Below are 13,359 nucleotides of genomic sequence, written 5' to 3' on the forward strand. Positions count from 1 at the left end.
CAAATGCTTGACCTCTGGCTAGTCCACTGGCTCATTGCCTTGGTGTTATTAACCCACATGTACCAAGAGACAGGGACTTTGTGTTGTGTTTGCTCAGAGAGGAGCATTTAGCTCCTCTGCCTGACAGATCTGGGAATCTGTGGAAGCAGTGGGGGGAAACTTTTTCTAAGTAGAGGTTTGAACAAATATTCTGGATGGAACAGGGTGAATGTGTGTGTCTGCAGATGAGGGATGAGGAAGGGCAGGGCTGTGCACAGAGGCTCAGCCTGCTGGGCACACAGTTAATGGGAATGCTCTGGGTGCAGGGTCATCACTTCTGGGGGCAAATAGGAAAAGATGCCAGACAACAGAGAGTGGAAAAGGCAGTTGTTTCTCAGCACACCAGTGTGGGTAGGAGCAGTGCATGAAAGTTGAAGTGCTACAATGGCCAGATCTTCTCAGAGTCAGGAAAAGACTTACACGTGTCCTTGGCTGCTCAAATTCACAGTCATACTTCTGCATGTTACCTGTTCCAGGATCTGTGCCTGATTTCTGTCAGCCTGAGTGAAAAGTAAGCATATGTTGACCTGTTTGTTTTTGGTTTGTTTTCTTTTTTTTAATTAGGATAAGAGCTCATAAATATAAAAACATTGCACTGTTTTCCTGCTGTGAAGTGTGTGTTCTAGGTGTTAGCTGTGTGCTAGACAGTAAATGTGGCTGGATTTTTAAAAAATGTTTTCATTTCTAAATGTAACCAAAACTAAGTCAAAATGCCAGTGTTTTCTAAAGTTATATGAACTAAAGTTATAGAAATACTTAGAAGGTAGGAAACTGTTATTAACATTTAACTTCTGAGTGCGTGAAATTGTTGAATACTGTGCTGTTCACCTCTAACTAGCCTTTAATTTAAACAAAAGCTATAAAAGTACAATTAGGCTCCAGTCCAGTGAAGCACTTAAATATGTTCCTAGTTTTAAGTATATGAATAACCCTAGTGAAGTTAAGACATGCTTAACTGCTTTACTTGAAGAGGACATTTCTTGAAGTAGTTATAATATATAAAGAACAATCCTGAAAGTATCACTGGGAGAGATGTAGAGGGGAGTAAAGTCCCATCTGCACTTCAGGGTCTGACTGCTCTTGCCTAATGATTTATCCTATGGGATCCTGATCCAGAGTTCATTGAGAGCTTGGGATGTGCTCCATCATCTGGTTGTCAGGTAGTTTCCTACCCCTGTCTAGAGGGAACACACAGAGCACATGCACCTTCATTTGTCCTCCCTGCCTGACTCAGGCCTTTTCTAAACATGCTGCTGTTACCACCAGGCTCAGCTCAATCCCATATAAAGCATCTAAACATCATGGATTTAACACTCCCATTTTCAGTGCTAAATCAATGTTCTTTATGCCTTTGTTCTTGGAACACTGCTCTGTTTGAACCATAATTCTTCCCACATGCCATAAAGTTGGTCTGTTTTCACTCTGATAGAAATGGATCATTTAAAGAAGGAGGAGGAAGCCTGTGACCGCTGTTCAAACATTTCAATGCCATTGCTGGTTGGTGAAATCAGCTTGTGCACACCTCAGCCAGGTGCTGGGATTACCAGGGAGGTATTACCTTTCTGGGCTACAACCACACTTGCAGCTGCTGGGACCAGGCAAGAGTAAGAGCTTCTCACTGCAGTTTTGGCAGGCAGTGAAACCCAGTTTATGGCTGACCTCCCATTTGGTGGTTTACTCCTCCAGTCATCCTGTGTTTGTACATAGGTAGAGAGAAACATTCTGCTGCATAACAGAATTTGACCAAAGATTAAAGCTGGTCTCCTGTGAAATACACTGGAGCCCATTAAAGGAGGGACTGTTTGCCAAACATTGTTGTATATCCTCCCAAGACCATAAAAAACATTGTTAGCTGAAATAATAGTGGAAAGTTATTGCATTCCTCTATTCTTCTCCTTACCACCACACTGCAGCGTGACAGCAAACCTGTAATGAAATTTGTGAAGAGCTCTGCAGCACTTACCTTGAAAACTTCTTTATTGCCCTACATTTCTAGGGAACACTGTGATATTCAGCCTCTGTCCAGCAGCAGCAACACCAGCTGAGGGAGTGAGATAGTCAAAATTCAACAAAAGTGCCTTGAATTTTTAATATTAAATACTTGCGGTACATTTTTTAATAGTCCAGGATAACTTTCTGTATTTACATATTATTATCTGAATAACAAATAGCTTCAAGGGTACAGCCAACTGTTCCATGCAGATGGAAAATGGTGAGTTTACTCTTATACATTATTTATTGAAAATAATGCCTTTGATTTCATCAACTCCACTGTTTTTCCCTGATGTCTGGCATGGACTCAGAACTCAATAGGAGATGCACTTCAGAGAAGGTGGTTTTCTTCAGATATGTAGTCTGCTTTTGGATATCTGGGCTGTTACCATCTCACTCCCTGCAGACCTGCTGGGATTAATTCTTCCTTTGCCATAAAGAACCTTTTCTGGGATCTTGATGCATCACCTTGAGTGGAAAAGTACTTCTTAGCGGGAGGTCTGCTCACAGTGGCTGCTGGAGGTGCAGAGGGACAGCTGCCTTCCCACTGCTGACGGGAGAGCAATGACCTTTGGTGGCAGGAACAGCAAGTGGTGCCCCAGGGTAGCAGCCAATTTTGGGAATGCACCCTAGACAACATTTTCTGGCTTCTTGGAGGGCTCTTTGTGAGCCTTCCCTGTTTGAAATGTGAGGGTTTAGTTTTGGTGAAGCTCTGAGATGAGGCTGTGTGTTCTCTGTTCTCCGTGGACAAGATAGTTCCCAGAATTAAGCTTTAAAAAGTTGGACTAAAGGTAGTGTTTTGCATATGTTTTCCTGCATATGTTTTGCTGGTGAGAACTTCGAATCAACTTGACACAATGCCTTTAGTTTTGCCTTTGTTTTGTATCACTTCACCATTTTCACTGACGTTTATGTTTCTTTTCAAGTTCAAAGAGCTCTCCAGTCTCAAAGCAGAACCCACCTTTATGGGTTTTTTTTAAAACACAATTCTTGTCTAATTTTTACTTTTAAAGGACACAAGCAAAAAATCCAGTTGGACCAGTGACCAGGATCTTTGTGAAATCTAGGGAATCACTGAACAAGCCATTTGTGTTTAATCACCTACAATTAGGCAGAATACATACCACTTGAAATTTAGTTGAGGCTCTTCCTTAAATTTAAGTGCAGCACCATTAAAAATAAAGTTGCACGGGGGGAATATGTTTTCTTTGGGGATTTTTCAAAAGCATTTGAAAGCAGATCTCAGCTTCTCCATTAATTTCCAATGAGCCTAATGCTTTGTGATGCAGCATGCATACAGCCAGAGGCAGATCTGAGCGGGCACACCAGGGGATAGAGTGGAAATTTTTTACAGATGGTATTTCAAAACATATTAGTGACTCGAGTTAAGTTCACAAAAAAAAGGCAAATGCTTTTTACTACGGAGGGATCTGAGCGGGAGCTTTCAGCCATTTTTCATGTTAATAAAGGGGCTTGTTTCAAAAGTGATTGAAACTAGTTTTAGCATTTTTATATGTATAAATCAATAATAGTATTAGATGTGATGGCGTGTTTCTGGTATTGTTTGCCTGAGGAAAGCCATAATAGCTCACTAAAATAGAAGGCCTCTTATTTTATGTGTGCAGCAACTACTTTTGAAGAGTCTAATAATCCTAAATATAAGGGTTAATATTCTTTATGAGCAGAGTCATCTTCATGCTGTGTATGTTAACTATGCATATATATTGTGCTATCAGTCACTGATTGACAGTTCTCAGGGCTTTCTACTATAAACATACAATAATTTGTCATAGAGAAGGGAGGAATTAAACCAAATAGAACAAGTGTGCTATAAAACAAAAGGGACAAACATGTATTGTTTGTTGGTTGGTTTGTGGTTTGGTTTTTTTTTTTTGTGCAGAGCAATTAGTCACAGTTGTACTGGCCTGGAATTTAAAAAGAAAGGAAAAAAGGCAAAAAGTAAATTGTCTGGTTCTCAGGAAACACTTGTCCAATGTGTATTATTACAACTTCATGGGGAACTTTACTGTACCTGTGGAACTGCCTGAGTCCCAGCTTGAAAAGGCTCTCTCCTTCATGGATGTGTCATAGGACAGAAATTCCTGTAAATTTGGTCTTTCCTGTCTGAAATAGGACAGAGAAGAGAGAGTTCTAAGGTATAAAAGACAGTTATTTTAAAAAGGCTGCTGCTGTTCTTCATTCTGCAAATCCTGCAGACATGAAATCCAATTGTTCAGCCTGGGAATATGGGAAATTCCCAGGACTAGGTGTGTGCTGGAAGACTCATGGTGTAGTGCCATCATTTGTGGTTGACATGAAAGGACACTTCTTCTTGGTACAGGAAGTGTCTGAGGTTGGCTCAGGAACAAGGATTTGGCCTGGTTTCTTGCTGGTGAATGGGGGGGGTTTCTTTCTTAGACTTTTGGATGCGAAATAAGAAAAAATGTGTCAAGGGACATAGGAAAAAAGGAGTAGATTTAAGATCTCACTTTATGTGAAAATGACCATCAGCACCACTGTGTTCCAGAAAAGATGGAGGAAGGGTTATTTTAATGGGTTTTCTCTGACTTACAGCACTGACAGGAATTGCACTGTATCTTGCCTGCACCTCTCCAAATAAATTAAGGAGAAAGGAGAAGGTGTTGATTTTTATTCTGTTGGATAAATCAAAGTGGAGGCTGTTCCATAAGGAACACAGTCTGTGAAGAAGGTATCTCCTGCTATCACCATAAGTTCTAGTTTTTCTGAAAATGGCTCACTTTTTACCTTAGTTGTAAATACAATGGGCTGCTTTTCTCAAGAGCATCAGTGTTCTGTTCCACTGCTCCCTCGATCACAGTTGTATTTGTATTATGTGATTCTTAGGAAATTCTGTCCATGAGCTGCAAAATGGGAGGGGAAAGTAAGAGCAAACCTTAAGTTCAAAAATTGTCTATTTGGGGTTTTTTTCCCCATTTGGATAGCGCAGGAAAATCCATTCTTACTGGAAAGAGAATGTTATGGTGTAATGCAGTTAACACCTTCTGTTGAGAAGGAGAATTAATTAGGAAGGAGTTGGAGCCTCTGGGTGACAGATTCATGATCCATGAAGCTAATCAGTTTTGTAGCCTGTCACTGCTTTTGCTGCAGACTGGTCAGCAGCTGGATCCCATGCTGGGGAAGGAGATGTTTGCAGCTTGTCACGTTTTCACTGTTGTGCCAGTGTGGAACAGGAAAGCAATGCTGCTTTATTTCTGCAGCTCAAAAGTTACTGTTCCATCTAGCACTGGCTGTAAAGCCTCAGTGGGTTTCTGGAGAAGGAAATCAAGCATTGAACTCGCCACTAAATTCAGTGATTTAGCTGTGGTGAATCGTCTGTGCCTACAGAAGTCACAGCAGCATTTAGGTACTAAAAGGTAACTGTGTAGGTAAGACTATTCTGAACCTGTGGTTTAACTGGGCTCAAAATGCACATTGACCTGATGATTAAAAGTAGTATTTGTTATCATTAATGAGCAAGAATTCAACAATCTTATTGATATTTATCTTTGTCCTTTCATTGATCATGTACCAAATGAGGAGCTGTTCCACCTCCTTCTCCTACTGTGGCTGTAAAACACGAACACAGACCATTCTGGAGCTTTCAAGGTACAGAGCATGTTGGGGTAGGGTTTTTTTTTGTGCCAGAACTGCAGATGTTTCTTCAAGCCCAGCAATTTCATCAAGTTTGTTAAGGAGAAGAACCCACAGTCATCTCCATCCCAGTGGTTCGTTGGAAAAACATATCTTGTATTAAATACTTTAAAGATTCATGAAGCAGCTTTAATTTTGTTTGCATTTCTTCCTGAAGGGTAAAGCTGTCAAAAATCTCTAAATGCATTGCCTAATCCATTTCCAAACTCAGTATATTAAGGTCTGCAAGCAAAACTCATTTTTAGACTTTAGCAAGTTTGCAGACAGGAGAGAAGGCAGGGGAAATAGAGCAGGAAGGATTTTTCTTTCCTTAGTAATGCACTGAACTACCTGTGTGGCTGCAGTGTCAGTCCCTCACGAAAAATAGTGCAACCCAAATGGGCTGTAAGAGCAGCTCTGATAAATAGAGGACTTCACATGTTTCTGTTAGATCAGATACAAATAGAGTAAATACATCTATCAGGGAATGAAGGTTCAGACAAAAGAAAATTTCCTTCCCTTTATTGCCTCCCAGCTTACAAGGTTGCCATGAGCAGGTTCATGTGCAGCTGAGTAGCTTTTGTTTTCTTATGTCCCAGTTTCTAATCTATGACATTTTTATGTTAGTACATGATTTTATTTCCAAGGTTCTGGTCTGCCAGCTGAAGAGCTTTTCCTGTTTTCTTATGCCTGCAAAGACAGTGCTCACAGTTGGGCTCAGGAGGCTGGCTGGGAAATGTTCATTTAAGGAACTGATTCAATGCAAGGTAAAGAATGAGTGAAAATCGTCCCCAGAACAGAGAAAAATGACCTGACATCAAGCTCTCTGTCATGTACAAAGGCAATACCTCTGGGTTGCTGGCCAAGCTCTGCAGTAGCAAATACAGAGCGAGAACACTCAAAGACCTTTCCCAAGACAACAGCAGGATGCCTCAGGTTTGATGCTTGGCATGTTGTATGAAAGGTGCCTGAAGGGCTGTTTCACATATCAGGTCTAATCCATCCTCAGCTGGCCCATGGAAATGATTGGCCATGGCACTGTCAGCCTTTGCTTGGGATCCCTGCTCCCAAACACATCCCTGGTGTGTCCCTCCCCAGTTCACCTGCCTGCCCTGGAGACAGGCCCTGCTTCCCATGCAGACCTGAGCTACTCTGCTGGTTGTGCACTGTGGGGCCTGCTGGCAGTTCATAATGCTAATTTAAAATCACACTAATATTAAATGTAAGCTGTGCCTGGCCAGCTCAGACCATCGTTTCCTACCACAGAGGTCAAGTGTATGCTCTCAATTCTTCCCGAACTCAGCAGTGTTGGGTGTTAATGAGGCCAAGTTTCAGCCATCAATTACTGTAATTTTCCTCCCTCACCCAGCTGCCAGAGTTCACAACGTGGTCATACCTAATGCAGAGAAGTGGAGAGCGTGCTGGTGCCCTTCCTTCCCTTCCCTGGCAGAGCACTGAGGTGCCTCAGACACCCAGCCACTCCACTGCATAGCCAAAAAGGGATGGTTTCTTAATATCACAGTTCTCTTGGTGGTAAGGCTGAAGGATTATGAGGGTGTGCCTTGCTAGGACCTCTTTGTACAGTTTGATTTCTTCGCATTCCTGGTAATTTTCTTCTCATAAGAAATAATAAACATGGCCAGTCTCATGCTAAGCTCCTCCATCACTAGCCCATTGGTGTCTTGCCTGATGCTTCACGTGTCCTGACACTCTGACTTTGTCTGCCTTGCACACAGACAGGACTGACTCATTGCAGTGCACTTGGTCTCTTGTCAGCCTCTGGCCAAGCGGAGGTGGCAGGAGGTGACAGCCATGGTTGTGCTCTGCTGGCAGTGTGTTCTTCTGTGTGACTTGCTAATGTCACTGTTTGGCTCAGCGTGTCAACTGCTGGTTAGAGTTTCTTGGAATAAAGGAAGTATTAACTGTAAATTGCTGTGACTGGTATCCAATTAGAGAATACATTGGGAAGAACTTGGGCGACAATCCAGCAAAGCACTTAAGCACCCACTGATTTTTAAGGAAAGGCCCCTTAACTGGGATTGCTCATGCTCTCAAACATCATCAGAAGCGTTTGTCAGTGGACCAGTACTTCCTCCTGACTACCTCAGCACATCCATCTCATTTTCTGACCTAAGGAGCTGGGAGTTCAAGGTTGACTTGAAGTCTGAAGGAAATAAACTCCTAAATCACTTCTGTGCTTTGAAAAGTCTACTCAGCTGGACAGCTGCTTTTGCTGTTCTTCATCCTCACTGCAATAAATAAAACTATGACAGCTTTTAAACCACTGCTAAATTATGAGCTTTGCCTTTGCCCATCTAGATGTTCCTGTTGCATTGGGATTACCCAAGATATTCCAATATGTAATGATCAGAGTGTTCTTTCCAAATGCAGCCATAATGCAATTTTTCAGCTATGTCCTCCTCGTAGAAAAAGGGGAGAACTGACAGAAGGAAGGTGCAGTGAGAAGGGATAGGGATGGACCTAATCCAGGTGCCTCTCTGCTTCTGACACTTGTGGTCATCCCACATTTCCTTTAATTGCTTGTCCCTCTATGTAGTAAATGCTGCTTCGACTGACCTCTCGTTCTTGCTGTACTCCCTCCTCCTCTACCACAACCTCCTTTTTATCTCCAGACTTCGGTTACATGTTTTCTCTCGTCCCTTCTTTCCTGCCAGCTCTGAGTGTTGATGCAGTAACACTGTAATCAGTGACAAGTACTCAGGTCCCTGGGCAAGTACTGCTGGGACGAAGAATTATGAATAATTGCACTTTACTAGAATTTATAACTGATTTCCAGAGGTTACTCAGCAGTCAAGCATTTGTTGCCCTCCCTATCCCCATGACTGCTGAGAGTGGGGAAAAAAAGTGATTGTTATGCCAAAGTAATGAGCAAAGAGGTCAGAAAGTTTGATAAGAGCAGGAAAACTCATTCCCTGTGATTTCATTAGAGGTATTTTAGAGAGCAGGTTCAGTAATTGCTTTGGTAATTCTGAATGGTTTTTGACAGTGAGAACACACAGGTATTTTTTAAAGTTAGAATATTTGCTAGTGGGAGAGAATTCCACTAAAATAAGGCAGTGTGATAACAGCTGTTAGAGAGGGGCATGGGCTGTGGGCTTGGGAAGCAGGAGCTGTGCTCTGTGCTGTGTGACTTCTCCAGGCCTCAGTTTTTCTTCTCAAAATGGTCTGTGGTAACATATATGTGTCAGTGAGCAGCACAGAAGCAAATTGTGAATCAGGATGTAACTGCCTTCCAAGGTGGTGGCTCAGAGGGAGCAGATCTGTTTTGCAGATGTTTCAGTGTGTGCCTGTACAACAACCATCATGTGTTTGTTATTGCTGCACAAACTGCAAAGTCAGAAAGGGTGGCAAATGCTCCTTGTATGGGTAAGTGCAAAATTTACTTGAGTGAGCCCTGGTTTTAAAAGTAGGAGATCCAGTTCTGAGCTACCAGCAGACCTGCTGATGGTTCCCCTGGGAGCACAGCCAGGGCATAGCACTGTGGGCCTTCTGCAGGTTGTTTTTGAGCAAAGTCATTGATATTCCTTTGGTTTTGCAGAGGTGCTTTTAACCTTCCAGGGAGTGAGAGCTGCTACAAACATGTGTGCATGCTCATCCCCTTTGTTCTACACAGGTTGCTGCTCCTGGCTGGGTTGCTTCTTTTGAGCTTTTGCCACATCTTTGTTCGGGGTTACAAAGGACAAAGTCTGCAAATCCCTGTATGAGATGGAGGGCAAGGAAGGAGAGGATGCTCTTCAGCCCACTTGGCCTCCCAGTGGCTGCTTGGGTTTTAATTGTGCCTCTCTTCCCTCCAGGTGCAGACAGATGAGCTACCCCGACGACCTGCCCCAGATCTCTGTGGTGTTCATCTTCGTGAACGAGGCGCTCTCGGTCATCCTGCGCTCGGTGCACAGCGTGGTCAACCACACCCCCTCCCACCTGCTCAAGGAGATCATCCTGGTGGACGACAACAGTGACAATGGTGAGCATTCCCAACCTTTCCTCCTGCTCTGTGATTTCTAGACGTGAAATGTAAAGCAGAGGGAGTTTGGTCACTGCTGGCCAAAATGCTTATTTTTTTTAACGTTGGATGAAACACCTTTGAGTTGTTCTGCATTTAAGCAGCTGGGGGAGAAGGGTCATACATGCAACCACTGATTTACAGCTAATAATCGACTCATATGTTGGTGGTATAAATTAACGTACCTCTGTTGAAGTCAGTAGAATTTGCAAGAGTTCATGTTTGTTGATGAGGGGGTTGATTGAGCCATTTGCACAAAGCTGTGAGTAAATATTGACCGTTTGTGTAACAAATAAACATTATGTGGATAAACCCTGTTGATTTCATTGAAATCCTCACAGAATAAATGACATTTGTACAGGCAGTCTTAATAGGACACTTTTGTCCAAATTTTCAGATCCAAAGGAACATCATCGTTAATAGAATAAAATTTTAAATTCTGCTTTCAAGGAAAAATGGAGCTACAGATTCTCCTTAAAGATAGTTTCTGCTCTTTTACATAGTAGCACACTGTTTTTTCAGGATTTAAAGCGGTGTTGATTATGTCAGATTTTGAGCCTGATTTTTTTTCTTTTTTTTGAGATAGGGAGTAAATTCATGTGTGGGAATGAAACAGAACAGGCACAAAGCACATGCAGCTTTCAGGTCATCTGGTTCATTCATGTAAAAATAGCACTTCTGTTGCAGCAATCCAAACTCAGAACATACATACATATAGAGTGCTATAGATCAGCACAGTACAATCAAGTTTGAAGAACTCTCAGGATACAAGGGACTAGCAGTGTTGTTGTGTTTTAAGTTGTTATACCTTGGTCTTCTAGAACTGCTACATCTTCTAAAATCATCTTTATTTAAAATAAGTCCTAAGTTTAGCATTTCCTCCACAGAACAACAGCTTTAATTAAGTGTTTCAGTTTTAAGTTACTTTTACTCTTCAAGATCCCTGAAGAGAGAGGAAGGTTGAGAGAAGAAAGAGCTCCAACAAAACTAAATTCCAAAACATACAGGTTTAAGAAAAATGTTATGCAATTCAGATTTCACTTATGGCAGTGTAACCTATGGAGTAATTATGTGAGATTGCAGACTGTTGGAGTCAATGTAGTACTCAGGAGAACTGAACTCATTGTTTCTCAGTGAACTCTTCTGTGGCTTTTCTCTGCTGCTCTTCCTGGTAACTGGAGATTTATCAGGTCTTTGATTCCAGTGACATTGATCCTACTGGGTACTATAGATCGCAAGAATGAGGATTCTAACGTCCTGGAAGCTTCTTCTAGTTTTCCTAATAAATACATTTGAGCAAAAGCCACATTATGAATAAGCTGCAGTGTAAATGAATTACTAAACTAGATTGACTTTTAAAAAATAGAGAGACCATTTTGGTAATTTGCCTATTTATAAACCTCTTGAAATGAAGCTGAAAAAGGGGTGAATGAAATCTGCTCTGTCTGTGATTGAATGCCTGAAAATGAACAAAAGAGAAGTCTATTTGAGATCTTCAATATCCATTTAGTTCAATGGGAAAGAAGCCTGGTATTGAGGAGTCTTGATTATATTTAAGGGAAAACCCTAAAATGAAGAGAAATTAATTGTGATCTGAATTAGGTCTTGACCCAAAATCCATTGAGGTTATTTTTTAAACTCTTACTGAACAGCATAAATCAGAACAAATAATCACCAGACTGCCATGTTACACTGCTTTGTGGCCAGAGTTGCTCCTCCAGAGGCCACTTGTAACCTAATTCAAATCATCAGAGAATTAGAATACTAATTATTTAAAAAGATTTTGGTAAACTACCTCTTCAAAACTATACTCAAATCCATCAAGCCATATTAAACCTGGGCAAATCTCTGATGTGTAGAGAATTTCTCTGAGGTGATACCTGTGGAATAAGCCCATGCCACAACCACAGTACTTGGTTTGTATCTGTGAGAATGAGGAAGGATTTAGGATTACTTGAAGGACCTCTTTCCCTTTCTGTTGCAGAGTAAATTAAAGTAAAACATAACATTGCAGGGCTTTTCTCATTCTAAATGTCTGTGGGTTTGTTTTTTTTTTGTCCTGCAGTTGAGCTAAAATTTAATCTGGACCAGTATGTCAATAAAAGATACCCAGGTCTGGTGAAAATCGTGCGCAACAACAAACGAGAAGGACTGATCCGAGCCAGGATCCAGGGCTGGAAAGCAGCAACCTCTCCTGTCGTTGGCTTCTTTGATGCCCACGTGGAATTCAACATTGGCTGGTAAGTGTTGGCTGTCCCCAGGGGGAGGCTGGCTCTGGGACAGTGTGTCTTGTGTCTCAGGGGCTGTGAAAGGATTTGCTCAGTGAAGGGGAAGCTGAGGAGCCGTGGGGGTGAGGTGGCTGCGGGCTGGTGTCACCCCATCAGCAGTTACTTTGGAATAATGTCCTTGATTATTGCAACATCGCTGAGAGTCTTCTGCAGTGACTGCAAGATCCATAAAAAAGCTGCTGTGACTGGTCTAGGACAGCTCAGTAGAGAGGGAAGTAATTGTAACCACAATGGATGTGAAATCCCGGGAGCGCAGTCAAATGGGGAGACACCATTAAGGAGCTTTGGGCCAGATGCTTTCAAGTACTTCTTTTACCTCCTTGTCATTTTCTGTCATTTCATCTTGGAAACTTGAATACCAATCTGATTTCCTCATAAATTTTCTTGCTTTTACATTTGAGGGAAACATTAAATTATTTCCTGCATTTTTAATGGAGCTTGAAATTAGTGCACCTTTCCTCATCCCCCTTTGGTTTGCAAGGGAAGCACAGTTTTGGGTTTAATGGGCCAGATCTGCATTTGGAGTAAACCTTTGTAGCACCACTTGGTGGCCAATATTTTGCATTACTTGAAGTTGGGACTGAAGGAACTGATATGTACAGTCAGCTGAAAAAGGGCTGCTGGGACCTTCAGCATGTAAAATGTGTGTTTTCCAAAGATAGGCTGTTATTTGATAATGATGATGCAGAGTTATGGTGAAAATGATTATGCTCTGCAATTCTGGGAGATATCCTCAAATTAAAACTAAAAATAGCTGTACTTACAACTAGGGAGAAACTTAATTGCAAAGGAGTGGAGTGTTTATTTTTATATGTTCATGAATATCTTTATAAAATGGAAGATGCAGTAAAATAAGTCTTGTAGTGCACCTGGTTTATATTCATCCCATTTTTTTTTTCCCTAGGACTGTGTTAGACTATAATAGCAGTTGTAGTAGTTTTCTAGAAGCTTAAGAGCTGGCTTAATTTATTTATTTACTTTTAAAGCAAGTAGGTCTTTCAAATCATTGCAAACATTCATCTAGGGTAATATCAGCTATGGGGCAGGATTGAGGACAGGGGAGAGCATGCTCTGGGTGCTGTTCCCAGTGCTTGTCCTGCCCAAGCTGCAGTTTTCTGAGTCTTATGGAGACTTTTGTTATAATTTTATGAAGGACATTGAGATCTGACTGATGTGCTGTACCCAGCCAAGCTCGGCAGCAGTGTCAGTAAGCAGGAAAGGGCTTTGTGGTTGCTTTGGGGTTTGTTAGGGGTTCTTCTGAACCTTACTGCATTGCATTAGTGTCAGAAAGGGTTGAAATCAGCACAGCAAGAACGCAGACTCGTGAATGAGAACGTGTGTATGGCCAAGATAAAGAGTGTCTGCATT

General features: G+C 41.8%; 1 protein-coding gene across 3 annotated transcripts in view; it reads left to right on the forward strand.

Annotated features, from left to right (window-relative positions):
• Positions 1 to 13,359, forward strand: part of GALNT9 (polypeptide N-acetylgalactosaminyltransferase 9) — a 135,738-nt gene that overhangs the window by 34,304 nt on the left and 88,075 nt on the right. For all 3 annotated transcript variants that reach the window (XM_027652242.1, XM_027652243.1, XM_027652244.1), the window contains 2 exons: positions 9,498 to 9,664; positions 11,769 to 11,943. In XM_027652242.1, the coding sequence (XP_027508043.1) occupies positions 9,498 to 9,664; positions 11,769 to 11,943 (342 nt within the window). The remainder of the gene's footprint in view (positions 1 to 9,497; positions 9,665 to 11,768; positions 11,944 to 13,359) is intronic.

Source organism: Corapipo altera, unplaced genomic scaffold (genome assembly GCF_003945725.1).
Source record: "Corapipo altera isolate COAL_440 unplaced genomic scaffold, ASM394572v1 67, whole genome shotgun sequence".
NCBI classification, from domain to species: Eukaryota; Metazoa; Chordata; class Aves; order Passeriformes; family Pipridae; genus Corapipo; species Corapipo altera.